A 27,199-nucleotide genomic window follows, 5' to 3' on the forward strand; every position below is an offset into this window, starting at 1 on the left:
TTTAGTATACAGACTTATAGCCAAGAGTGATAATATATATAAAGTAATGGTAGAACCAGGCCTCCAAAGCCCACAGATTTAATAATTATACTTTAGATGTCTCAAAAACCATAATGTATATAAAACAAACACATATAGTATAAAGACTAGAAAGAAACACAACAAATTATTAACAGTGTTTATTTATGGATGGTTGGGTTATGACTTATTTCCATTTTTTCTTTTTTTGAGAGAGAGTCTCACTCTGTTGCACAGGCTGGAGTGCAGTGGTGCGATCTTGGCTCACTGCAACCTCTGCCTCCCAGGTTCAAGTGATTCTTGTGCCTCAGCCTCCTGAGTAGCTGGGATTACAGGTGTGCCCCACCATGCCCTGCTAATTTTCATATTTTCAGAAGAGATGGGGTTTCACTATGTTGGTCAGGCTGGTCTGGAACTCCTGACCTCAAGTGATCCGTCCGCCTCAGCCTCCCAAAGTGCTGGGATTACAGGCATGAGCCACCACGCCTGGCCCCATTTTTAATTTTTTCGAGACAAAGTCTCATTCTGTCGCCCAGGCTGGAGTATAGCAGCGCAATCTTGGCTCACTGCAACCTCTGCCTCCCAGGTTCAAGTGATCCTTGTGCCTCAGCCTCCGGAGTAGCTGGGACTACAGGCGCCCACCACCACGCCTGGGTAATTTTTTGTCTTTTTAGTAGAGGTGGAGTTTCACCATGTTGCCCAGGCTGGTCTTGAACTCCTGGCTTCAAGTGATCCACCAGCCTTGGCTTCCTAAAGTGCTGGAATTACACGTGTGAGCCACCCCACCTGGCTTGAGGTTAGAATCATTATCCCCATTATCCAAATGAAGAAATAAGGCTGAGAGAGGTTAGAGAGTTGGCTTAAACTTCAGGTTTCATAGCTACTAAGAAGCAGACGGCCAATATCTGTAGGCAGATCTGGCTGTCTCTAAAGCTAGGTGCTATCGTCAGGGATGCTGGACCATGGGGCTGGTGCCTAGGACTTCCCCACCCCAGTCTTCTGATGGAAGAGTTAAGGTGGGAGGCTGTGAGGACTGGGCCTGTGCTGGGTGTGCTATCATGGGTCTCCTCTGCCTACTCTACTGGTTTCCTAGGTTCATATTCCCAGTAGAGGACATGGCCTGGAAGGTGGACAGTCAAGGGGTACTGTGGAGTCTCCTTAAGAAGAAATACATGTTTCTCCTGTTAGGTATCCTATAGAGCAGTGGTTCTCAACCTTTTTGACACCAGGGACCAAAATGTAAGTTTCCACAGACTGAGGGTGGCAGGGATGGTTTCAGGATGATTCAAGTGCATTACATTTACTGTGCATTTTATTTCTTTTATCATTACATTGCAATATATAATGAAGCAATTATATGACTCACCATAATGTAGAATCAGTGGGAGCCCTGAGCTTGTTTTCCTGCAACCAGATGGTCCCATCTGGGGATGGGAGACAGTGACAGATCATCAGGCATTAGATTCTCATAAGGAGCATGCAATCTAGATCCCTCGCATGCACAGTTCACAATAGGGTTTGTGCTCCTAGGAGAATTTAATGCCACAGCTGATCTGACAGGAGGTGGAGCTCAGGCGGTAATGCGATAGGAAGCGGCTGTAAATACAGATGAAGTTTCACCAGCTAGCCCCCACCACCGCTCACCTCCTACCGTGCAGCCCAGTTCCTAACAGGACATGGAGGGTTACCAGTCTGTGGCCCAAGGGTTGGGGACCCCTGCTATAGAGGAACTAAAAATAATAGCGTAACTACACAAGATTGAGGGATGGAAGCGGGTGTGAGCCAGCTAAATCATTATCTATCATAGGAGAAAGGCAACAGACAGTGGCCAGTCCTGATAAATGCAGATGTAGCTATGTGAGCATCTTAATGTAGTGATGTGGAGGTAACCATCAGACCTGAAAACACCAGTGGCTTTAAGCAGCATCCCTGGATTGAAGGATGGAGAGGGAGTTCTTGCTTTTCATTGCAAGCCCTTCTGTCCTATTTGATTTTTTAAAAAAAATGTGTATTATTTTAAAATTATTATTTTAAAAGTACAGGCTCTGAAAGTTAAACAAAAAAAAAAAAACAGGCTCTGGGGGCATCTAGTGGATTCACAACCCTCCCCCATCTAAGCTGACATTTTATCTTCTGGAAAATAGGGATAAAAGCCATACTCACCCCACAGAGTTGCTCTGAGGATAAAATGAGGTAATGCATATAAAAGCGCACAGACCAGAGTTGGCTGAAATTCAGCATCTATAATTACTAAACATCGTTATTATCAATAATAAACCAAGTATACGTAATACTTAGGCCCTGGCACATAGTAGGCACTTAATTATGGGTGGAAGTAGTTATTTAACCCCCGACCAGGGCCTGTAATTTCCCCCAACCCGTGACACACTGGCCCCAAGACTCCGAGTGAACACTTAAATATTGATGTGATTACTCATTTATTCATCACTCGGCTCTCCGCAGCGGAGTCTGAGGAGGGTGAGCCCCGCTCTCGGGCCTCCCGCGCCGCCGCCTGGCCGCATCCCGGCCCCCTGAGCCGGGAGAGATTGGAGGCGGCGGCAGCTCACCAGCTTCCAGGTCGCCGATGCGGGACCGTCACGTGGCGGGGCGGCAATCGCTCCAGTTTCACTCCGGCATTTTCCTCGGCAGGGGCGGACTGGAGGAGGGAGAGCGCGGCCCGGGGTCAGGGGAGCGGCGGGGGTCCCCATCACCCCAAGTCCGCGCCAAGAGGCTGGCCATCCCAGGAACTGCGGGCTGGGACCCTTTTACGGCGAGGGCTTTCCGGAGCAGGGACTTTTAGAAGGAAGACGTGGGATTGGCCTGGAGGCGCAGAGCGGGTTTTTCGTACCTGGCCGCGGGTGTAGGGCTCCCCACAAGCGAGGCCGGGTTGCTTCGGGCGCCCCCAGCCAGGGGCGGGGCCACCGCGGGAACTCCGCCCACCCTCTGCAGAGGCCGCGCGCCGCCCCTTCCCGCTCTGGGCGGGTCTGCGGCTGCCGGGGCGCGAGCTGCGTCCCCGCATCCCTGTCGCACCGCCACGCGGGTCGGGGCGGCGGGCGCGGGGCGGGGCAGGGGGCGGGGCGCTGACGTCGCGGCGCGGCCCGCGGCCAGCGGCCCGGTGGGGCGGGGAGGCGGTGGCCGGTCGGCCCGGCCCAGCCCAGCCCGCAGCTGCGGCGGCGCTCGGAGTCGGTTCCTGACCGCCTTCTGCCGCGGCCGAGTTTGTCACCAAGTCCTGGGGTCTGCAGCGGCTCGGCCAGACCTCGCCCCCCGCTTCCCCGCCATGGCCCTGGTGCGGGGCGCGGAGCCGGCGGCGGGGCCTTCCCGCTGGCTGCCCACGCACGTCCAGGTGACGGTGCTGCGGGCCCGCGGGCTGCGGGGCAAGAGCTCGGGCGCGGGCAGCACCAGCGACGCGTACACGGTGATCCAGGTGGGCCGCGAGAAGTACAGTACGTCGGTGGTGGAGAAGACGCACGGCTGCCCCGAGTGGCGTGAGGAGTGCTCCTTCGAGCTGCCGCCGGGGGCCCTGGATGGCCTGCTGCGGGCGCAGGAGGCCGACGCGGGCCCGGCGCCCTGGGCCGCGAGCTCCGCCGCCGCCTGCGAGCTGGTGCTCACCACCATGCACCGCTCGCTCATCGGCGTCGACAAGTTCCTGGGCCAGGCTACGGTGGCGCTGGACGAGGTCTTCGGCGCAGGCCGCGCCCAGCACACGCAGTGAGTAGGGGGCGCGGGGGCACAAACGGCTAAAGGCCTAACCGGGCGGGGCTGGTGGGGGATCAGGACCCCGAACTTAAGCCGGGCCAGTGAGCCCTTGCCTCGTGCTCAAGGGCGTAAACCGACAGACACGTTGGTTCTTCGCATTTCGGGGTCGCCTTCAAGCTTCCCAAACGTGCGCTGTGTGGGGCTCCAGCCGCTGGTGGTCCCTGGGAGGCCTGGGAGAGGTTTAAGTGGTGGCGAACGTTAGGAGTAGATTGTCAAGTAAAGTTAGGAATGAGATTCAGAGGCTTTGGGGCTATGGAAACCTCAAGAAGGGAAATCTTGGGGCCGTTCTTAGAACCTCCGGGCCTGCCTCCCTTTCCTCAAAGGGGAGGGGAACTGCGGGCGCCTGTCCGGCAGGGGAGTGGAGAGGCGCAGCCTTGCCCTATGGGGGAAGGAAGGCCAGGTGTCTTCCTCCAGGGCAAGGTTGAATATTGATTACCCCGCTAAACATAGAAGCTGGCTGCAGGGGGCATCTGCCTCTTGCTCTCAAGATGCCCTCCACTATCTAGAGATGTCACCCCCCCTACCCCCATCCTGTCCGTCTGTGTCCTGTGTCCCTGGTCTGAGGACAGGAGGAGCTCCTAAGTAAAGGAAGGAAACACTTGAGTCAGCCTTCCAGTGGCCTGCCTGCCTGCCCTGCCCTGCCTGAGGTAGAGGCAGCGGCATGGTTAATGCACAGCAGGAGATTATCTCCCGGTCACTTCCACCTCAATGGGCTAGGGTTTTTTTAAATCATTTATTTTGGCAGCATTTAACCTTGCCTGTGTTAAGATCAAGGCTTCAGCCTTGGAGCCCCATTTCCTGTTTTGGGCTTGGGCAGGAGCTGGAAGCCAGTCCCCGGGGCTGACAGCCTGCTGTGGATCACTCAAGTGGTTAACTTGGGAGTGATCTGGGTAGGAGGGTAAGGGGATTGGGGCAGGACTGTGCCTTAGGTCAGGAGAGGTGCCGGAAAGGTTTGCGCCAGTGGAATGGCATCCACTGAGTGAATAAATCCAGGAAGGCTTGCTGGAGGAGGGGGATGAGCCTGGTGCAAACCCAAATGAAAGCAGGATTTAGGTAAAAAGGATCTGACCTTGAATGTTTTCTGAAACATGGGTGTGGAATGACCTTCCTGGCTGGCTCTCTGTGGCCTGGGATGGGGGGGGCGTTAGTGCAGGGCAGGTTCCAGGCTTGGCTGTGACCTGACTCCATCTCCCCATCCCCTGGCCTGCTCCCCTCCTTCCTTCATGACTTGCTGTTTGGTGGCAGGGTGTGGGATCATGTGGTATATAGCTTGGACCTTGTTTTGTTTTTTTCCTCCTTTCTGTCCTCTCCCTCCTTCTTGGTTCCTGGAGCCCAAGGGGGTGGGTATGTGGGGCGAAAAGCTGTCTCCTGGATCTCTTAGCCCATTCTTTTTCAGAAGAGGTGCCTATCCCCCAAATCATTCCACCCCTTCCCCCAGTCCTTCACCCTCCACCAATCAGCTACTCTGACCAGACTGTTAGATGACACATATCTGTTCAGGGGGTGCTGGGGGAACAGGAGGAGGCAGACCAAAAAAAGGATCCAGGCCTGCAGGGAGCAGCTTCTTTGATTGTTTTTTCCAGTTCCTGCCCTTTCTTTCCTCTTGGCCTCTGGATCTTCCTTAGCTGAGCTGGCCAAGCTTGTAGGTCCAGGTGGACCCATTTTCAGCCAAGAACAGCCTGTCTTGGAGAGTTTGACTTACCATCCCTTGATCTGAATGGGAGCCTTAATTTACTCTATAGAAATCATCTTTTCCACCAGGATCTTTCCACACCGACCTGGCTGTTTTCTCTGATGCAACAACCTGGTTTATTTATAGAACCGGGAGGGAACAGGAGTGGGGAGGGTCACTTAGGGTGGGCAGAGGAAAGTCTGTGAAGTTGGCCTGGTGCTCTAGTTTACTGGACCTAACAGCATGCCCACTGACAGAGGAGGAGGGCTGTCACCCCCGCTGTGGTCCCCACCTCTGGCTGTAGTGGTCATTCCTGGTGGTATTTCCTGGAGCACCCTGGTGTGGGCTACCAAGACTGAGTCTGAACGCTGCCTGGTAGGGAGAGGGCAAGGCAGAGAAGACCAGGGTGTACCCTCCTCAGCTTTGGATAATGATGGAAAAGAAAAGTATCTGTTCTTTAACTCCGGGAGTTGGCTGTGGTAGTCTCAGGTAGGGCAGGTGGTGGCCCTTTGCCAAGAGAGGACCTGACTGGGGACGGGTACCCTTATGGTTAGGAAGGGGCTACAGAGTGGCACTGGACAGATCCCAGTCCCAAAACTGCCACCTATGGCAAGTCATGTAAACTCTTGGTGCCTCAGTTTTCACATCTGTAAAATGGAGATAATTTATACCTTCATAGGGTCAATGTGAGGGATGAAATGAAAATGCAACTTAAGCACCTAGTACAGTCCCTGTACATGGTAGGTGGTCAGTGCAGAGCAGTGATGGTGAAGGGAGGTTTTAGTAACAATGTCTGGAAGAGCTTCTTATGGGATGGGGGAGACAGTCTAGAACTTAGAGCCTAGGAAAGCCTCAGGACCATGGGTGACGGAGTACACAGAAGAGTACGAGAGTTCCCAACAAAATGAGCTGGCCCTTTGCAGCTCTCTGTATTCTATTTTCTGCAAGAGGCCCAAGAACTAGGGCTGGGCTTGAGAGGCCTCTGCAGTCCTGAAACCAGGCTCAGATAAGCCCACAGCTCTGCAGCTCTCCTCCCTGGCAGCCCTGCCTGGAGCTGCCCCTGTCCTGTTGGGAAGGAAGGATAGCCCAGGGCTTAAAAACCTGGAGACTGGGATTTCACTCCCAGTTCTGTGACTTACTAGCAGACAGGTTACTTATCCCACTTCCTCACTTCTAAAAAGGTCATGATAATAATCATAGAGTTGTACAGATTAAATAAGGCACCATCTGTAAAAGCCTTAATGTAGTTCTGGATACATAGAAGCTCTCAAAATATTAGCGTGGTGGTGACTCTGGGGCCCCATTTTGTGTGATGGTGGTGGCTGGGGTTGTAGGTGCTTCAGCAGCCTACGAAGGTCTTGTGTCAGTGGGACAGTCTTTGAAATGAGGAATTTCACCAGAGGCTTCCAAATAATTGAAGAGGATATTCTCGAAACAAAATGTAATGGTGGTACACAAGGAAACTAATGATCTCCCCACCCTCAGTAGAACTGTCCATGGATTGTCATGTTCCTGTGGGTCTGGAAATCCTGGATGCTTCTCTGCGATTTATTTTCTGGTTTTTACCTTCAACATCCTTTTTTTTTTTTTTTTTTTTTTTTGAGACAGTGTCTCACTCTGTTGCCCAAGTTGGAGTGCAGTGGCGGAATCTCGGCTCACTTGCAATCTCTCCCTCCCAGGTTCAAGCGATTCTCCTGCCTCAGTCCTCCGAGTAGCTGGGATTACAGGCATGTGCCACCACACCCAGCTAATTTTTGTATTTTTAGTAGAGACCGGGTTTCGCCATGTTGGCCAGGCTGGTCTCAAACTCCCGACCTCAGGTGATCCACCTGTCTTGGCCTCCCAAAGTGCTGGGATTACAGGCATGAGCCACCACGCCCGGCCCAACGTCCTTCTTAGCACTCCCCAGTGGGTGTCCTGCGTTTGCCTCCCTGACTCCCAAGACAGGGATGGGATGTGGTGGTTAGTTAGTTCTCTTTATTCCCTTTGGGGTCAGATGGGTCATTTGGACCTTTTTGGCCTTTATGCGATTGGTGTGGGTCACACCCCCAGGGAGTGGACCTGGATATATCAGAAGAGGGAAGGAAGGAAGCAGCAGCAAAGATTTTGGAGTAAGAAGACAGGGCATCTGCCACAAGGCCATTTTGGTTGGGGAGACCTGGTCTTTGCCCCCTGGAATGCTGGTCTTTGTGTGTTTTAGGAGAGGAGGAGAGAGTACAACTGAGTTATATGGAGCCCCTGTCCACCTTCTCCCTCATCCTGATAAGGGTGAAATGGTCCCTGCGGTAAGGCCTGGAGTGTGGCGGACAGGATCATCATCCTGGGCCTGCTGGATCAATGGTTAGAAGCTGGCCTCTTGGGAAAGCAAAGGCTGTGGCTTCAGCTTGGGTTGGGATCAGTTTGTCTTTTTTCATCACAAAGACTAAAACTGTTGTGACCATGAATCGTGGCCTGCAAGAGGCTCCATTCAGCCCCTGCTTAGACTGTGCCACTTGGCAAGGGAGCTCGGAGACCTAAGGCCGTGAAGGATGTAGGTCTGAGATGAGAGCCTTCTGCCTGGCTAGTCATGGTGTTCTGAGACCTCCTTAGGTGGGTGGGTTTGGGGGCACTGGGAGGCACCTGAGGGGACATGCATCCCATTGGCCTAAGGCTGGGATGGTCTTTGAGGGCTTCCATCTATCCCGTAGCCCACAGACAGCCTGGGCAGACAGTTGCGGGCAGATGGTGCGTGACCCCACAGCCTTCTCTCTGTTGGCTTCTGGGTGTGACTCTCCTCCTCAGGAAACAGCCGTGGTCACTTGAGCCCCTGGCCTTGGCTCCTGCTCTGGCCCCAGAGCTGGCATGGGAGGCCTGTGGCACTGCTGGGGAGGTCTGCTCTGGCTGCAGAGGAAGGGTGTGGCTGCACTCAGAAGCCAGTCTTTGGTATGCAGAGGCTCCACTGCCCTTAGTTATGGGGTGGTTTTTATTTGGGGTTGCTTGAGTAGCAGCGTCTGGGGTGTGGGGTGGGGTAGGAAGTGTGACTCCTCAGTCAGGCTGGGCAGCTCCTCCTCTCTGGCCCGGCAGCTTCCCCTGCTCTCCCCATCAGCCCCTGGCCCTGAGCCCTGGCTGGGACCAGGGAGTTTCAAGGGGCCTGTGGTCAGCCCCATCTCTGCCCCGCCTGCCTCTCCTTGTAGGCAGCCGGCTGCAAGGCACAGCTCAGCAGAGCCACATCCCAGTGACCTTGAGGGCTGTCCTTCTCTGCTGGGAGCTGCCCGCCCCACTTGTCACTGCTGCCACCTCAGTGCTGTGATGCTCTTGTCTAAACCACTGGCCTGGCCTTGTCCAGATGTTCTCCTGCCCTTCTAACCCTGCACAGGGACAGATGATGAACACAAGAACAGGAGATGTTGTTGCTCTGCTCCAGGGGAAGCAGTCCTCTTTTTTTTTCCTTTGCAAAATAGTGTAGCCATGAAGCAGTTTTGTTCTTCCCCATGGCCAAGTAATAAAAATGAGTCCACATGTGAGTCTGCTGTGCACCTGGCAGTCCCTTCGGGGAAGAGTCTGATCACTGTGCCCTTACTGAGCTGGCCTGAGGTTATTTCTACCTTGGGAACAATGGTGGCCAGATAGGAGAGGGGCTTGGCTGGCCACATGAGGCCTCTGTGTGGAGCTGGGCCCCGGCCTCTCAGGAGCAGTAAGTGGGGCCTCCCAAAACGGGGCTCCCAGGGGCAGCCAGCACCTCCGAGAAGCTGCAGGGTGGGGAGGGGGTATCACAGGCCACTTTGACCTTTGGTTCACCTGGTAGTGGGGAAGGGAGCACAGCCCTTACTCATGGGACTCCAGCATGGGAGCTGGAAGAGAGCTCAGACAAGGAAACCGAGGCTTGCAGAGGGAGAGCTGCACACTCTCACTACCCAGCATTTAGTGGAGGGTGTGCTCTGTGTGGTTTCCATTAGACCCGGGCAGCCCACAGAGCTGCAGGATTTGGGGTAAAGAAGAGGTGGCATTTGGAGCCCTGTGTGCACCCCAGAGTTTCTGTGGAAGTGCCTGCCGGGTTTTAGTGAGATGGGGACATTGGACTTCTCTGCTGACCGGGAAGGGCAGTCCAATCCAAAGGCAGTTCTGGAGGCCTGAAAGGCCAAGAGTGGGCCACTGGTGGGGGAGAGATTCCAGAGGAGGGGAAGCCTGGATATCCCCCTACATTTGGAGGAAGCCCTATAGCCAAGTGCTGTGTTTTGGGGCCTAGACAGGGAGCCCTGGAGATGTTCAGAGCAGACAGAGCCACTGGCACTGGCTGTGGTCAAGGCACACCTCTGTGAGGAGGGGACATACACCAGAGACCTGTCGGCCATCATGGAACCCATCTGCCTCCCCAGCCTTCTCTGAATCCCCACACCTGGAGCATGTGGCACCTGTTTTGGTGCATCATTTTCATTGCCTTGTTGGTCTACAGCATCGCTGATGAAGGCATATCTAGGTGATGGCACTGTCTTAAGGACTGGACTTCCATTTGTCCACAGCAAGCCCTTGAGGTGTAGGCGCTGTTTAACAGCTGAGGAAACCTTGGCACGGAGAGGTAAAGTGACTTTGCTTTTTCTTTCTTTTTTTAGGGGGGTGGGGTCAGGGTCTGGCTCCATCACTCAGGCTGGAGTGCAGTGGTGCCATCATAGCTCACTGCAGCCATCAACTCTCAAGTGATCCTCTTGCCTCAGCTTCCCAAAGTGCTGAGATTATAGGCGTGAGTCACTGGACTTGACCACAGCACACGGCACGAAGTCAGGATGTGAACCCAGGCAGTCTGGATTCTGAGTCTATGCTCTTGGCCGCCACACCACACTGCCCACCTTAGTCTTCCCCCATGTCTCCCATGACCCTGCTCTGCACAGGGCCAGGTGCTCAGCTGCTGCCTGCCAAGGCTTCCTCTCTCCTCCTTGACATGGATCTCGGGGGTTAATCTGGTGCTCTGTAAGCATGACCTGCTTCTCCTGGGTGAGTCCTTGGTTTACTGGGATAAGCACATTTGGTCTGCAGCTCTAGCCTTGTGTCTGTCCCAGAGGCTGGGGGGTATTGTCTCATACTTTGGGAGGGAGTCACTGCCACCAGATACCTCTCGGGAGTGGAGTGAGGGCTGGGTGTGGTGGCTCATGCCTGTAATCCCAGCACTTTGGGAGGCCAAGTCAGGAGGATCACTGGAGGCCAAGAGTTCAAGAGCAACCTAGGCAACATAGCAAGACTCCATTTCTACAAAAATACAAAAAACTAGCTGGGCATGGTGGTGCGCACCAGTAGTCCCAGCTACTCAGGAGGCTGAGGTGGGAGGATCACTTGAGCCCGGGAGTTCAAGGCTGCAATTAGCAATGATTGCCTCACTGCACTCCAGCCTGGGTGACAGAGCAAGATCCCGTCTCAAAAAATAAAAATAAAAAAAGGAGTGGAGTGAGGCCTGAGAAGGTCAGCCTCACTTTCCACCAGGGCACTTTCCACCCTGGGGAGATCTGCTCCTTTCAAGCAGGGCTTGGGGGCATCAGCACATACCAGACTCCGTAATCCTTCCCAAGACGTCACCTGCTGGTTTTACTGTGACGGAACACTCCGAGCCATCCTGTTCTTCCTCCTGCAGCAATACAGTCATTTGCTATTTTTTCCCTTCTGTTTCACAACATCCAGGAAGCAATTACTGGACAACCATTGTAACCACTGTGCCTAGGTCAGTGCTGTGGGGGAAACCAGGGAAATAAAGTGGATAGCCCTTTCTCCAGAAGGGCTAAAATATGTTTGAGATAAGCCTAATGCAGCAAGGACAATTCCTCTACAAAGCAGCATATAAAAAGTGTGAGAGAATGAGGGGGTCAGGAGAAGGGGGAGCTCACCAGTTGGAGTGATCAGGGTGGGCTTCTTGGGAGAGGTGAGGCCTTGAATAACAGGTGAGACCTGATTAGAGGCAGGGTGAGTTGGTGGAGGCAGGGAAACTGTGAGTGTGGTGGGACTGGGCCAGGAGAGGGAGTGAGGGGAGCCAAGCTTAGTTCCCTGTGTGCCGCTGTCAGCAAAACAGCCGGACTTTCTTTACTTCCTATTTAGTTTTTTGTTCTTTTTTTTTTTTTTTTTTTGAGACAGAGTCTTGCTGTGTTGCCCAGGCTGAAGTGCAATGGTGTGATCTTGGCTCACTGCAGCCTCCGCCTCTCAGGTTCAAGTGATTCTCCTGCCTCAGCCTACCGAGTAGCTGGGACTACAGGTGCGTGCCACCACACCCAGCTGATTTTTGTGTTTTTAGTAGAGACCGTGTTGGCCAGGCTGGTCTCGAACTCCTGACCTCAAGTGATCTGCCCACCTCAGCCTCCCAAAGTGCTGGGATTACAGGTGTGAGCCACCGCACCTGGCCCCTATTTACTTCTGAGTAGTTCACCTGGTCCAAATTCTAAAGGTACAGAAGGGCACATAATGAAAAAAATTTCCCTTGCCTCACCTTGAGTCACCTAGCTCCTCTCTTCAGAGACATCCAACATTACCAGTTCTTGTGTAACCTTCCAAAGGTATTTTCTGCATTTAAAGGCAAATGCGTTGTGTATTTTCTTCCCTCCCTCCTTTTTCCCAAATGCAATGTTCTCACCACACAGTTCTGTACTTCCCATGAGCCTGGCAGGGAAGCTATGGTTTGTTTCCCCCTGTTGTGGGGTCTGAATTGAGACCTTGGCAGGGGGAACCATCGCCACTTGGTTTTGTCTTCCTCAACCTGAGTCTCCTGCTCAGGGTGAATGCGGGGTTAGCAGCACACTGGGGAGGGGGATGGGTTAAGTGGAATTTCTTTATTTTTCCACCTGCCAGAGATCCCCTGAGAGAGGTCGTCTTGCAGGTTCTCTCCTTCCTCCTGGGCAGGGTTGTTGCTTTTTGGTCCTGGGCCACCTCACTTATATGGGGCTGATGATGGCCTGTAAAAGGCCTTTGATAGACAATAAACCCACATCTTTCTGTGTGGTTTGGCCTACTTTTAAGGGTGCCTTCCCAGTGTCACCTCATTTCATTCTTCCCTGAGGGCAGACGGGGGACCACCATTTTTGCGAATATGGAAACTGGGGTCTCAGGAGGTGGAATGACCTGTCCAAGGTCACACGACTCTTTAGTGGCAGCCAGATTCCTGATGTCTAAGCCTGATGCTTTTCTCCCTACACTGTGCTATCAACCCGACATCTTTTCTGTTGCTCTCTGTGGTTTGACTTGTCTCCAGCCATTTTTGCAGCTTTTCCTTGTGCTGGGTGAGCTGACAGTGACAGACCTTTGGAGCCTACAGCACTAGGATGAGGATTAGAAGTGCTTGTGCCCAGGAGGGAGGGAGGCTGGACCTGGCTGGGGTCTGAGGAGGGCTGAGTGAGCTGTTCCCACAGAGGCAGGGGGAACTCATGAATGAGGACCTGGGCTCCCTCCAAAGGTTGCTGGTGCCAGGCATGGTGCCAGAGGAGGTGATAAGAATCATCTTCTGGCCTGATAAGAGGCTGTATCCTGTCCTGCAATTATGTCTGGCTTGCAGTTTTACTGTAGATACCAAATCAAAAGGTGGGGTAGGTGGTGGATGCAGGGAGACAGCAGGGGTTGGCTTGAGGCCCACACAGCTCCTGTGTGCCAGTGTGTGAGGCAGGCTGCTGGGGTGGGCACTTGGAGAGGAGAGGAGGCATCAGGGTGGAGGAGGCTCTAGGGAAAAGGGTTTTCCAACTGTGTCACCAAACTGAATATAATAGTTCTAGTTTCACTTTACCTTGTCTTTAACTGCATGATTTTATCACCCTCATTTTACAGAGGTGAAATGGCTGCTTCAAGCCACTTAGTAAGGCAGAGCCAGGACTAGAACCTAGGTCTTCCATCTTCCAGTCCACTGGGGTTCTCACACAATGCCCTTAAAATCACTGTTTTTCCAACTTGTTTCTGAGACAAAAGCCGAGCCTTGCCAATTCCATGTCATTTACCCGGCAGGTGTTAGAAGATGTTCTGCATCTCGGGCCCCTTCTCAGGTGGTGAGGGATAAGAGGTAAATAACTGTCCCTGCTGTCAACAGTAGTGAGAGATCAGAGTGGAGTGGCTCTGCCATGGTGCTGCTGCAGGGGGCGAAAAAGGGGTGCTCCCAGGGCCCCCCCCAGCTCTCCTACCTTCCCCATTGTTCCTGTCCTAGTTCAGGCTTAAAAAATTTTTTTTTAACCTCTGCTCTGGACTGTTACCTTAGCTGCTGCTGCCTTTTTATAAACCAGAGTGCCAGTTTATTAATTAATGGTGAGAAATAACTGCTAAGGTATTAGGAGTTGCTCAGGTCAGCCTGGCCATGGGAACTACCCTGGGTTGTGACTGCCCCTTGCTGGTCCCCTGCCTCACCTCTCTGCTGTCCCTCCCTCTTCCTGCAGCATAGTGTCAGTCCTGTCCTTGTGTTGTACCCTGTCATGCATTTCAGGGCCCAGAATACAATTATGGCTCCTTAGTGTGACATTAGGGGCAGTCTCCTTCTCCTGCCTGCACTTCTGCAGTCTGCATGTCCTGTCCCTCGCACCTGGAATGTCTCCCTACCCCCTCCTCGCCTCTTTCCCACCCATTGTTCAGGGCCCAATATAAATGCCACGTCCTGCACCCTCATCCCGAAATCAAACCCCTACCCTTGAGCCTTCCCGTATCCTTCATTTGTGCATTTTTGTGGTGTCAGTCACCATCTTCCATTATCTATGTGGCTGTCTTCTCCACCAAGGCATAAGCTCTTCAAAGACACCTCCATTCTTGTTCCTGGCAAATACTTGGGGAACACTGGAGCAGAGGCCTGGCTGAGGCCTCCTTTGGTTGGGTGGGATCTCGCAGACTCATGCCCTGTGCCTTTAAGGGGTGGTGGGTGTCAGGCTGGTTGTCAGGATCCCATGTGGGGCTGTCAGCCCCTGTGCAGTGGTGAGCGGGTGGGCTGATGAGTTCACAGGTGTTCACAGGGGTGTTGATAAGCACAGGGGCTGAGGGAGGAGAGCAGGAGTGGGGCTTAGTCTTAGGACAAGGAGGGAAAGCCTGTGTCCTGGCGCAAGACACGCTCTGACCTCCGCAGGAGTCTAATGTCAATCCACCATCAGTCCCAGGTGGGAGCAGGAGAGTGTCAGTACACCCTAAATGCTTCAGTATGCCTCTCCAGCCCACTCCAACAGATTTGGGTGCCTTTAGAAAAAACATAACCTTAATGCCATCCTCACACAAAATCAACAATTCCTTAATAGTCATCTAATATCCAGCCCACATTCAAGTTGTCCTGATATCTAAAATGCCTCTTCATAGGTGGTTTGTTGAGTCAGAATCCAAATAGGTACCTGGCTGTTATGTCTCCTCATGACATGTCTCCCCTTTGGACAGTTCCCGCCCCTCCGTTTCATGCTATCACCTGGTGAGGAACCAAGCCATTTGTCCTCAAGACTGTCACACATTATAGCCCTGGCCAATTGGTTCCTCGTGATGGCCTGCACCCTGATTCTCCACCCCTGGACACTAGGTTCCCTGGCAAGAGTCCTTCCCAGGGGCTGGCCAAGCCTTGCCTCACCTGGGGAGGCCCACCTGCCTGCAGCCCACCCTCAGCGAAGCCCTGATGGGTGGTTAGCCCCCCAGCCATTCCAAATCTTCCCCACCCCACCGCCAACCTTTCTCCCAGAGGTTTTAGTATCCATTGACGATTATCTCTCCAGGTCTGAATTTCTTCTATACCAGCAGGAAGCCTAGCATAAGGATGAGCTTTCTCTCTCACTGTTTGGTCACTGGGGCAGGAATGGCAGGCTGGCATAGGTTGCAGTGAGCCAAGATTGCGCCATGCACTCCAGCCTGGGCAACAGAACGAGACTCCATCTCAAAAAACAACAACAACAAAAAACACAACCAAAAAAAACCTGTTGGGAATGGCAGGAGTGACAATTCTTGGCCATTATTTTTCAGTCTGGGCATGGGGCCGGGCATGGTGGCTCAGGCCTGTAATCCCAGCACTTTGGGAAGCCGAGGCAGACGGATCACTTGAAGTCAGGAGTTCAAGACCAGCCTGGCCAACATGGTGAAACCCCATCTCTACTGGAAATACAAAAATTGGCTGGGTGTGGTAGCACATGCCTTTAATCCCAGCTACCCAGGGGGCTGAGGCATAAGAATTGCTTGAACCTGGAAGGCAGAGATTGCAGTGAGCTGAGATGGTACCACTGCACTGCAGCCTAGATGACAGAGCGAGACTCCGTCTCAAAAAAAAAAAAAACACACACAACCAAAAAAACCCATTATTTTTCAGTTTGGTGATGACTTTCACATTAAATATATGCCCTGCCCGTGGTGCTGTCCATGATACCAGTCATTGAAGGCTGCAGGCCTTTTGTGGGCACATGATTTCATCCATACAGTGTCACTTGAAACGGCACATCACTGTCCCGTGGTAGAAATCCAGGGCAGGGAGTATTATGGTCAGTGTTTTGTTTTCCTCCCTATCACCTGCTTTTTGAGTAGCATGCCTGTCTAGAGGGTTCCTCTGGAGCCCCAGAGTCTCCCGTTTGTACTAGCTCTAAGGGAAGCTAGGTGAAGGGAGTGAGGCTGGCAAAGGAGGCCTGGATCAGTATTTCTTCCTCTTCACATTGGTGCCCTACTTTCCCTTTTAGAAGACTCTTCCACCCAGTATTTTGGGGCAGCTCAATTGTCTTGACTAAGTTAATCTCGACTTCATTTGCCCTGGGGATGGGGCTTGATTCCTACAACAGTCAGCTTTGCAGGTTCCTTGTCCCCAGGGTGGTAGTAGCTGTTCACCAGCTGAGGTAAGGCCTGTCTTTGGAAGAGGTTGGGGCAGTGGCTGCAGCCAGAAGGAGGAAGCTACAGACCTGGTGGGTTGCAACCACAGCAGGTAAGGCTCAGGTGGGGACCAGCCCAGGGAAATTGGGGACTGTGATGTTGGGGGCATGATCAAAACAAGCTCCAGAGTAGCCTGCTCCCAGCTAGCAGGTGCATGTGGCTGTTTTTGTTTCTCTGAAGTCACCTTCATCAGCATGCAAGGGTTTGAGGGTCAGCCTGAGCACTGTGGCGTGACGCTGGGGAATCTGAGGGCCTTCGGCCAGCTTCTTGCCCTTCACCAGGCCCCCTGTTCCCTTAGCTGGGTGGGAAATGGGAGCAGCGCCCATCCTCTGCTTGGAGCTCTCAGCCTGGATGCCATACAGTGGGCAGGGAGGGGAGGACCTGGCCTTCTGCTGAGTTTGCTCCCTCCCCACTCTAAAGCAGGTTTTCTCAGCCCTTTTGGTGCCATGGACTCCTCAGAATACGGTCTTTAAATATACAGCATTGCAAAGTACACCAATGGTGTTGAAGTATAGTTCTCAATATAAAAGCCAGCACTTTGGGAGGCCGAGGTGGGTGGATCACCTGAGGTCAGGAGTTTGAGACCAGCCTGACCAACATGGTGAAACCACGTCTCTACTAAAACTACAAAAAATTGCTGGGCGTGGCGGCGGGGGCCTGTAAGCCGAGCTACTTGGGAGGCTGAGACAGGAGAATCGCTTGAACTCAGGAGGCAGAGGTTTCAGTGAGCCGAGACTGTGCCATTGCTCTCCAGCCTGGACAACAAGAGCAAAACTCTGTCTCAAAAAAAAAAAAAAGAAAAAAAAAACAAAAGCATTTACTAAAGAAACATAAGTGCTTTATTACTATATTAAATAATGAGATCTACAGGAGGTCTAATGACTTTACAATTCAAAGTAGTGAAGAGTATAAATATTTGTGACATCCATAACAGCTAAAATGTGATAGGAAAATAATCCGATTTCTCTTGGTGACAAGCGTATAGGTACTGCTTCTATACTACTGTTGCAAAAATTCATAGTGGGAAGACATGCTAAATTTTGTTAGAGATTAGGGGAAATAAAGATGTGATTTTTCCTCCCATCTAACACATACCCCCTGCTCTAGAGGAATAGGGGGGGTGACTTCACTTTGGATTCCTTGGTTGGGCAGAGACATGGGGGTTCCTGGATGCGGGGGTGAGTGTGTGTTGTACTTGCAGAGGGAGGCAGCATAGTATAGTGGTCAAGGTCGGGGGCTCTGGAGGCAGGGAGCCTGAGTTCCAGTTCTGGCTCTCCTGCTTACTCTGTGACTGGACCCAGTGCACGTCTTCTTACCTCAGTGCTCGTGTCCTTACCTCAGTGCTCACACCTGCTGAATGTGAGAGCCGATGCTCGTGTGCGTTTCCCGTGTGCCAGGCCCTGTTCTGAGTGCTCCACGCATAGGCCATTGAATCCTCATGCAAGTTGAAGATCCCTTATTCCAAATGCTTGGGACGGAAGTGTTTTGGAGTTTGGACTTTGGAATATTTGTATTATCTGGCCAGTTGAGCATCCCTGATATAAAAATCCAAAATGCTCCAGTGACCATTTCTTTTGAGCATCATATTGGTGCTCAGAAGGTTTTGGAGCATTTCAGATTTCAGATTTTTGTTGGGTTACTCAGCCTGTTGTCTTGTGAGGAGAGGGTAGGCTGCTACCACCATTTTATAGATAGGTGAGGAAACAGGTATAGATATGAGGTCACACAGCCAGCACGTGGTGGGGCTGGGGCTTAACCAGGCAGCCTGGCGCTGAAGTCCATGCTCTTAGCCACTCCCAGAGTCGGCCTCCCATATCAACCTCACAGGGTTGTTAAGAGGATTGAGTAAGATGTAATTCCATGTGTTCAGTGCTTAGTATTGTGCCAGCACACAGTAGGTGCTAACTGAGTGATTGTAGTTGGTAATGGGGATAAGATTAGTGGCCTTTGAGGGCCAAGAGATGGGCTGGAGTTGGGTCAACAGTGACTCCTCTGTTCACAAAGCTGGATGCTTCCCACATCTGGTTGGGCATCTTCTCTCCCAGGGAAGTTAGTGAGATTCTTAGTTCAGTTGGGGGCTGAGGAAGTGTCTCACAAAGAAGGTCTCATTTTGGAAACCTCCCTTTAAGCCTGACATTTCTGGCTCCTGCCCTCCAAAGGCTCCTGTTTGGCAGGTGGGGTGGGGACCCTCTTTGCTCTTTGGGAGCTCCAGCTCTCACAAGTAAGACCCATGTGTTTGTAGCAATAGAAAACCATAGAGCAGTTGTGAAGGGGGCCCACGTTAGTCACACCATAATTTGTTGGCTCATTGAGCAAATATTTGAGTGTCCACTCTTAAGTGTTGGGGGTACAGAGATGAACATAATAATGCACTTGACTGTTGAGAAAGGGAAGACAGATGCTAACAAGCCTTGAACATGTGCAGCATTTTGTCATGTTGATGTGCACATGGGGACACATGCGTGCGCACACACCAGTGCCAGCTTGTGATCAGTATGATGATGAAAGAGGGTTAGGGGGGCCGGGCGTGGTGGCTCACGCCTGTAATCTCAGCACTTTGGGAGGCCGAGGTGGGTGGATCACCTGAGGTCAGGAATTTGAGACCAGCGTGACCAACATGGAAAAACCCCGTCTCTACTAAAAATACAAAATTAGCCAGGCGGGGTGGCACATGCCTGTAATCCCAGCTACTCGGGAGGCTGAGGCAGGAGAATCGCTTGGACCTGGGAGGCGGAGGTTGCAGTGAGCTGAGATCGAGCCATTGCACTCCAGCCTGGGCAACAAGAGCGAAACCCCATCTCAAAATAAAATAAAATAAAAAAGAGGGTGAGGGGTGGTTGCAGTTGGGGTACTTGGGGAAGACTGAGGAGGCTCGGATGAACAGAGCCCTAACTCGAGTGAGTGAGTGAACCATGGCTGGAAGATCTGGCCTGCATCTCAGGCAGAGGGAGCAGCATGTATAGTGGCCTTGAGGTGGGAACACATCTGATGGGTTCAGGGACACCAGGAGAATCAGTGTGGCCCGAGTGGAATGAGAGATGCAGAGGAGCCAAGCCCCAAAAGGTGCTGAGCGAGGGAGAGCAGGGCGTGCTGAGCTCCCACTTGACGTCTTTGCTGGGTGGAACGTGGACATCAGGTAAGCAGGGAGTTCTAATGTCCGTCAGGGAGGTGGTGGTGGATGGGACTATGGGGTGACAGTGGTGAGAGTGAGTTCTAGAGATAATTGCAGGTAGAGTTCACAGAGTTTGAAGTTTAGATGTACGGGGTGAGGGAAAAAAAGAGACAAATCTGGTTTCTAGGTTGTTTGGAGTCTGGAATAAATGATGGGTGGGGGCTCAGAAAGGGGCATTGTTATTTGGGTCTGAATTTTAGACTGATAAGAATTGGGGGTGAGTTAGATGTGTCCAGGCCTGCTGCTGCAGCTACCCATAGCCCCCACGCCCCATCTGCCTCTGACTGGAGTTCCCTGGCACTTGCATGGGTATGTGTGACAGCTGCCCCAGGTCGGCTCTCCCCTGAGTGCAGGACCTCCCCAGTTATGCTAGATGGCATTGGGTAGCCCAGCTGCATTTTCTGAGAACTAGGTGGAGAGTTGGTTATGAGGGCCTGGGGACCCCACCAGCAGGAGTAACTAGGGCTGTAATCTTGGTGACAGGTGAGCAGACTTGCTCCTCTCCACCCCTTCCATCCACTTTGTCCTCTGCTTCGGTGGTGGGTGCGGGGAGGCTGAGGGCCAAGTCCCAAGTCCACACGGGGCCTGGTGAACTTTGTCAGGCAGAGAGAGCTTGGGAGAGGTGTTCTAGTTTAGCAGGGGGCCCTGTAAGAGCTTCCTTGTGGTCCCAGCCTCTCAGGAATTCTGGACCCTGATGGCTGTTGGGGGAGGCTGGGCTGCTCTCGGACAAGGTTTTGAGGGGCTGAGGACAGGACAAAACCCTGAGGTCCCCTCAGTGGCATCTCAGGGCTCTGTGCTCTGGGATTGTGCCAACCTTTTGAAAGGGGGTCTGGTCTTCAGGGTCTGTGATGTGTAGCCAGGCCTTTTCCGGCCTCTGGCTTCTCAGGGTACCCAGGGCAGGAGTATATACATTCTGCTTTTCTAAAAGTTGCTAAACCTTAAAGGTTGAGGACATGGGCTTGGAGGCTGGCATTTTCATGTTCAAGTTCCAGCTCCATTACTTACTAGCTGTGTGGCCCTGGGCAACTTACAAACCATCTCCACAACCTAGTTTCCTCATCTGTGAAATGGGCCTCCCGTCTCTTGGGCTGGTTGTGTGGATAGTAAAAGAGCTGCAGAGCCAGGCACACAGTGAGCCCTCAGCAGGGTCAGCTCTGGCCATTCTCTAGCGCCCTCGTGTGCAACCCTCTGCTCATGTGTGGCCTCTGGGCCAGCAGCAGCATGGGTAGCTGGGAGCTCTCTCAGGTCCACCTACACTTTGGGTATCAGAATACACATTTTAACAAGATCCAGTGATTTTTTTTGCACTTTGCAGTTTGAGAAGCACTGATATGTGTCTTCTGAAGAGCAGCATCAGTAGCTGCATGTGCCTCTTCAGGTGCAAGGAATTTTCTCTTACTGTGCCTTTTCTTACTGTGTCCATCATGTCCTGGCTGCAGAGGCACCTGGGACAAGTCCCAGATAATCATCATCTTCATCAAAACCCTTGTGTCTTGAGCATGTGCTGCCTGGGCCTTGGAGAGTTCAAGTGCCCCAGATGGTGCCCCTGACAGAGAGATGGAGTCAAGGTGGGTGCTTTGCAGGTGGAGCAGCTTAGTTCCTGCAGTGAAGGATGTGCTGGTCGGCGATATATGTGCTGCAGGCAGCCCGGACTTTGAGCACCAGGTGGGTGTCAGGGGAACTGTATGGGGGCAGAATCACTATCCTTCCTCCTGTTTTGGTGAGAGTGTTGTTTCTCCAGTGGTTTCTGAACTAGGAGGCCTAATTCATCTTAACACTCTTAATTTCTGGAAAGTGCTTAATGCTGCCTGCTCCTCCCCAGTGTGTTCCTTTGGTAACTTACCCCCTCCTGGGGGAGGGATGAGTATTTCTAGGGTCAGTCCTCTCAGAAGCAGCGTGTCCTCAGGACTTGGGAAGGCAAGCCTTACTGGGCAGGGGAAAGACACAGGTTTCTCCTGGGTACCGATTGAGTGTCCTTAAGGACAAGCCCAGGTGGAGAGCCCAGGTGGCTGCTGACGTTAAAGTGATATAAAGCGTCAGGGACCATCCTTGTGGTTCCCACATGGGCTTTGGGTGAATTCACTCACTTGTGGGGCCCCACCCCCAAACCCACTGAGAAATATAGATAACCAGGCCGGGACCTTCTAGTTCAGTAAGTCTGGGTGGCGTCTTGGGTGGATTTATATCTATATATAAATCCTGCACCGATGCATAGCAGGTTTGGGTGCTACAGCTGTGGAGCTGTGAAAATGAGAGCTGTCTTGTGAGCCATTGTCTAGATGAATGTTGGGGCCTTGGTCACACCCTGATTGATTTTGGCCATGTCTCTGCCCTGGATGAAAGTGACAGGTCAGGCCTCAGCTTGGGCTTTGGAGTTCCTAAGCCCAGTGGCCCAGTCAGCTAGGCCTGGTGAAGGGCAGAGAGAGGGAGAAAAAACCTTGGTCAGGTAGGGAGGAAGGAGCAGGAACAGAAGCTCTAAAACTGGAGACCAGGGCCTATCTCTTGCACAGCCAGCCTTGGGAAGTTGAGGTTGGATTTTTTTTTTTTTTGAGACAAAGTCTCACTCTGTTGCCCAGGCTGGAGTGCAGTGGTGTAATCTTGGCTCACTGCAACCTCTGCTTCCCAGGTTCACGTGATTCTCATGCCTCAGCTTCCGGAGCAGCTGGGATTACAAGCGTGTGCCACCACACCCAGCTAATTATTGTATTTTTAGTAGAGACGGGGTTTCGCCATATTGGCCAGGCCAGTCTCAAACTCCTGGCCTCAAGTGATCTGCCCGCATTGGACTCCCAAAGTGCTTGGATTGCAGGCGTGAGCCACCGTGCGCGTCCGAGGTTGAATATTTATTAAAGGATCTGGCATGTTCCCTTGAAGGCTAGGCAGAGCGATCGGCCTCAGGGATTCAAGAGCAGGAGTCCTAAGAGCTCATGGTCGTTGGAGAGAATGAGAGGATAAGCGGGTTTTGCCAACCAGGCTTGACGTGCCTTAGCCTCCCAACAGCCAAGAGGATGGTTGTCCCCACCTGAGAGCCAAGGAAGCGGAGGCTGAGGGAGGTGACTTGGTCGATGGGGGACCCAGCACTCACCACCATGCCCTGCTGTCAGGCGCATCCAGATGAGAGCTGAGAGAGGGCCCTGCAGGATTGTAACAGCTCCAGACTGTGCATGCATGATTTCTTTACTTTGGAGCTGTGTGCCCCAGGGGATACTCAGTCAATATCCACAAGAAACACAGTCCAGCAAGGGAGACCTTGGGTGCCCAGGACATGACAACACCAGGGGGTCCTGGGGCACGGTGCTGCCAGATCTGGCTGTAGAGTGAGTTTGGTTCAGAGTGTGTATGCCTGTCAGAAAGAGGAGGGACTGGGCCAGGCCGGCAGGATGGTGGCAGCTGAGGGAGCTTCCCAGAGGAGGTGGGACTTGAACTAGGTCATAGGACCCTGCTGTCACATTCCCCGTGGGGGCTTCAGTCTCTAGGGATGAGGTGCTCAGAGCCCATTTGCTCTGCTGTGTGTGGGGCTCTGTGAAAAGAAAGCCTCCATTTGTTTTCATCGTGGGTTCCTCAGCCCCCCTCGACAGTGTTCATAGTTTTCCATTCTCCAGTGGACCTCCATGGTGCCCAGCAGGTCTGGTCCAGGCACAGGGAAGCAGCACCTCTAGGGAGGGGGAGGATGTGGCCATCTCAGCTCATGTAGGCCATACTTCTGGGAGAAGATCTGCTCTGGTTGAGTCCCTGGGGTGCCCAGGGTGGCCAAGGTGCCAGGCAGTATCCCATTCAGTCCTACCTTTGACTGGGTTGCAGAGGGAGGTGGGGCTGGAAGGGAGGTGGACGAATGATGGCAGCTGGGATCCAGAGGTAGGTCCTGGCCATTCTCCATTTCACTGTGCTCTGGATGGGAGAGCCCAAAAAATATTCAGGGAAGCTTTTTCTTTTTCCTTCTGTGCTTCCTTGAAAAACAAGTCCAGGGAGAAACCCAAATTCCCTGTGGGGGAGGGCTGAGCAGAACAGGAAAAGGGGAAGTGACCTTATAGGGGAGAGAGGCCCAAAAGGTCCTTGTGGCAGAGGACCTGAAACTTGGCCTCCCACCTTCCTCTGAGGGCTGGGAGGCAGAGGAGCGCGGCCCATTTTGTGGCTCAAGAAGCTGAGATGAGATAGGAGCAAGAGCTTTCCCTTGTCTCTTTTTCCTATTACCACAGTAATATATGCTCCTTAGAAAACATTCAAATAGGACAAAAATAGACAATGTAGGAAGTGCTAGTTCCCTGCAGTCTCACCACAGGGCCCTGGTCCCCTCAGGTAATTGCATTACCGCTGTGGTGTATGCAGTGTGAGTAGCTGGGGCTGAGGGCCCCTGACCTGTCTGCCCCAGCAAAGGCTGGCTGTGCTTGCTGAGCCTAGTTACTCAGGGCTTGGGCAGTTTGGGGCTGGAGTCCATACCCTTCTCTTTTGCCCTACCTCCCAGGACATTCCTGTACTAGATAGGGCCTAGCCCAGATTTAGGGAACATGACTAGGGCTTAGCCTCTAAATAGGTAAAGGGTCAGGCCCAGGGTGGTCACTGGGCTGAGAACGTAGAGGTGTGAGGCTGTTGATGCTGCTGGCTGGTCTTTCTGTCAAACTTCCTCTCCTGCCCCACAGACACCCTCACATACATCCTCCAGTCTGTCTGTCTCACTTAGCCTCTCCTCCCCTCACTCCCTGCCCGTGCCTTATGAGAGAGGCACCCTCTCAGGCATTTTCTCTGCCCGCCCTGCCCGTGGCACCATCTGTTCCTACCTGGCCTTCTCAGGGGATTGTCTCTCAGGTTTGGGAGGGAAAACCAAAGTCTAGGCTCAGGCCGCTCAGGCCGTGGAGTGGGTCTCCACGGAGGGGACGGGCCATAGCCCACCAGGATTTCATCATGACGGGCTCTTCTACAGGGATGTAGAAGAGTCAGAGGTGCCCCAGGAAGCCTTCTTAAAAAAACTTCAACATTAAAAAATAATCAAAATACTACCACCACTACCACCAAGCTTTTGCTGTGACTTAATTCTGGATCTTTGGATGTATAGGGACTTTTCATACAAAGGCTCCCCACGCCCCACTCTGTGTCCACCAGAAGCTCAGGGAGCTGGCACTGTTGGGGGCAGAGCTCAGGTGGGAGGTGGCCCCTGCATCACTGACTGCGGCTTGGGTAGCTGTGTGTGTGTGTGTGTCTGTATGTGTGTGTGTGCTGTGCAGTCACCAAGGGACTTTGAGCCCTTTAGTGACCAGCTTGACCACTACCACCAGGCTTTATTCCACCTTCATGCTCGATTGGCTGGGTCTGGAATTCCAGGCTAGTGGAAGGCTTTTCCCTCGGAAATGTGAAGACATTCCTTCATGTGGTGCCCAGTGTTGCTAAGGAAGACTCCAGTGCTGTTCGAATCCTTTCGTGACTGGTGTTCTAAGCCTCATAGTTGTATCTGTTGGCATGTGTCTGTCTGTTGGCATGTGTTGGCAAGCACTGCATACTTGTAGGACTCTTCTAGCATTCATGTTCTTCAGTTCAGAAAAACATTCTTGTATGATTTCTTTCATAGTTTCTTCCTTTTTGTGTTCTCTGCTCTCTTTTTTAGTTAATAAAGTCTATTTTTCAGAGCAGTTTTAAGTTTACAGAAAAACGAGGGGAAAGTATAGAGAGTTCCCATCTACTCCACCCACCCACCTACCACCGTTTTCTCTGTTAACATCTTGCATTAGTGTGGCATGTTTGTTGTATTTGAGAGCCAATATCAATACGTCATTGTTAACTAGAGTCTATACATTATGTTAGGGTTCACTTGTTGTTTTGTGCATTCTGTGGGTGTATAACAATGCATGTCCACCATTACGGTAGCATGTAGGATAGTTTTTCTCTCCTGAAAAGTCCCTGTGCTCTGCCTATTCATCGCTCTGTCCTCCCTTCAATCCCCCAGCAACCACTGACCTTTTCACTGTCTCCATAATTTTGCCTTTTGCAGAATGTCAAATAGTTTGTCATGCAAGCATGAAGCCTTTTCAGATTGTCTTCTTTCACTTACATACGTAAGGTCCATCCGTGTCTGTTCATGGCTTGATAGCCTATTTCTTTTTATCATTAAGCAGTATTCCATTGTCTGGATGTACCACAGTTTGCTTATCTGTTCACCTACTGGAGGACACCTTGGCAGCTTCCAAGTTTTGGCAATCATGAACAGAGCTGCTATAAACATTTGTGTGCAGGGTATTTCTGTGGACATAAGTTTTTACCTCAGTAGGCTAAGTACCAAGAAGTGTGACTGCTGCTTGTATGATCGGAGTTTTCTTAGTTCTCTAAGAAACTGCCAACCCCTGCATAAGAACATCTCTCCCCAGTAGGGCGGGCCCCAGCCACCCTGTGCGGTGGCCATGTGTGTTGGGGGCTGCCTCTGTGTCTCTCTGGGCACAGTGGGTGTGCACCGGGAAGAACTTAAGCTTTGGAGGGCTGGACGCCTGGCTCTGAGTCTCCACGGATGGGTTCCTTTACCACTGAGCCTCACCCTCCTGATCTGTACAATGGGGTAGTGCCTCTTACCTCATATGCTTTTTGGGAGGTATGTGCGGGAGTGAGGTAAGAACCTCACGCTGGTCATAACGCACCATAGATGCTCAACAGATGTGAGTGCTCTTCGTCTTTCCTGGGTCTCTTTCTGCCATTCTTGTCTGTTCCTGCATCTTGTAGAGGTATTCCTGACAGGGCTTGGGGTTAGTCAGTGTGTGAATGAGGTGTGTGTGTGTGTATACATACGTGAATGTATGCACTAGCATTCCTGTGTTCCTGGCCCTGGGCCTCTGGGTGAGCTGTTCTTTCCTGGGCTCACGGTGGCTGGGAGCAGAGCTTTGGCTGGGACTGGCCAGAGGAGATGATGTCAACAGGGAGAAATGTGGGTAGGTCTGTCTGTGCTGGGGCCTGGAGATGGGAGGGCCCTCCCAGGTCCAGCCTCACCCCTCTGGGCCTCAGAGTTTCAGATGTAGGGGAGATGGGGCAGAGGAGAGGTCTCTGAGCACGAGGAGAAGGTCCTGGGGTGGGAGGGGGCATGGCGTGGTAACCACCGCCCTACCTGGTGGCACCCGAGGAGCTTCCCCACTCAGGACGTGGTTTTCTCCATCATGGAAATGTTTTGGATAGTTTCTCAGCTGCATCTGAAGCCTGGAAGCCCAGGCCGATGGGTCAGAGCAGGAGCCTTTAGGGAGAGGCTATCAGTGGCTCTCAGAGCAAGGAGGGGTCTGGGTAGTGCCTGGTACTGGGCAGGAGCCAGGCTCCCTGGGCCCATGACTGAGTTCTGCCTGCTCCCCTCTTCTCACAGGTGGTACAAGCTGCACTCCAAGCCAGGCAAGAAGGAGAAGGAACGCGGCGAGATTGAAGTCACCATCCAGTTCACGCGCAACAACCTGAGCGCCAGTATGTTTGACCTGTCCATGAAGGACAAGCCAAGGTCCCCCTTCAGCAAGATCAAGGACAAGATGAAGGGCAAGAAGAAGTATGATCTGGAATCTGCCTCTGCCATCCTCCCAAGCAGCGCCATAGAGGATCCTGACCTGGGCAGCCTGGGCAAGATGGGCAAAGCCAAAGGCTTCTTCCTCCGCAACAAGCTGCGCAAGTCGTCCCTGACCCAGTCCAACACCTCGCTGGGTTCGGACAGCACCCTGTCCTCAGCCAGCGGGAGCTTGGCCTACCAGGGACCTGGCGCCGAGCTCCTCACCCGCTCACCAAGCCGCAGCAGCTGGCTGTCCACTGAAGGGGGTGAGCAAGCACAGGGCCGCCGCCCT

The 27,199-nt window shown here is 52.7% G+C and overlaps 1 protein-coding gene across 3 annotated transcripts in view; it reads left to right on the forward strand.

The window, feature by feature from the left end:
- Positions 1–3,104: 3,104 nt before the first annotated feature.
- RAB11FIP5 (RAB11 family interacting protein 5) overlaps positions 3,105–27,199 on the forward strand; it is a 39,545-nt gene continuing 15,450 nt past the window's right edge. Inside the window, exons 1-2 of one of the 3 annotated variants that reach the window (XM_054546663.2) lie at positions 3,105–3,726; positions 26,737–27,173. In XM_054546663.2, the coding sequence (XP_054402638.1) occupies positions 3,296–3,726; positions 26,737–27,173 (868 nt within the window). In that variant the 5' untranslated portion in view covers positions 3,105–3,295. 3 annotated transcript variants of the gene reach the window in all.

This window comes from Pongo abelii, chromosome 12, assembly GCF_028885655.2.
Source record: "Pongo abelii isolate AG06213 chromosome 12, NHGRI_mPonAbe1-v2.0_pri, whole genome shotgun sequence".
Lineage (NCBI taxonomy): Eukaryota > Metazoa > Chordata > Mammalia > Primates > Hominidae > Pongo > Pongo abelii.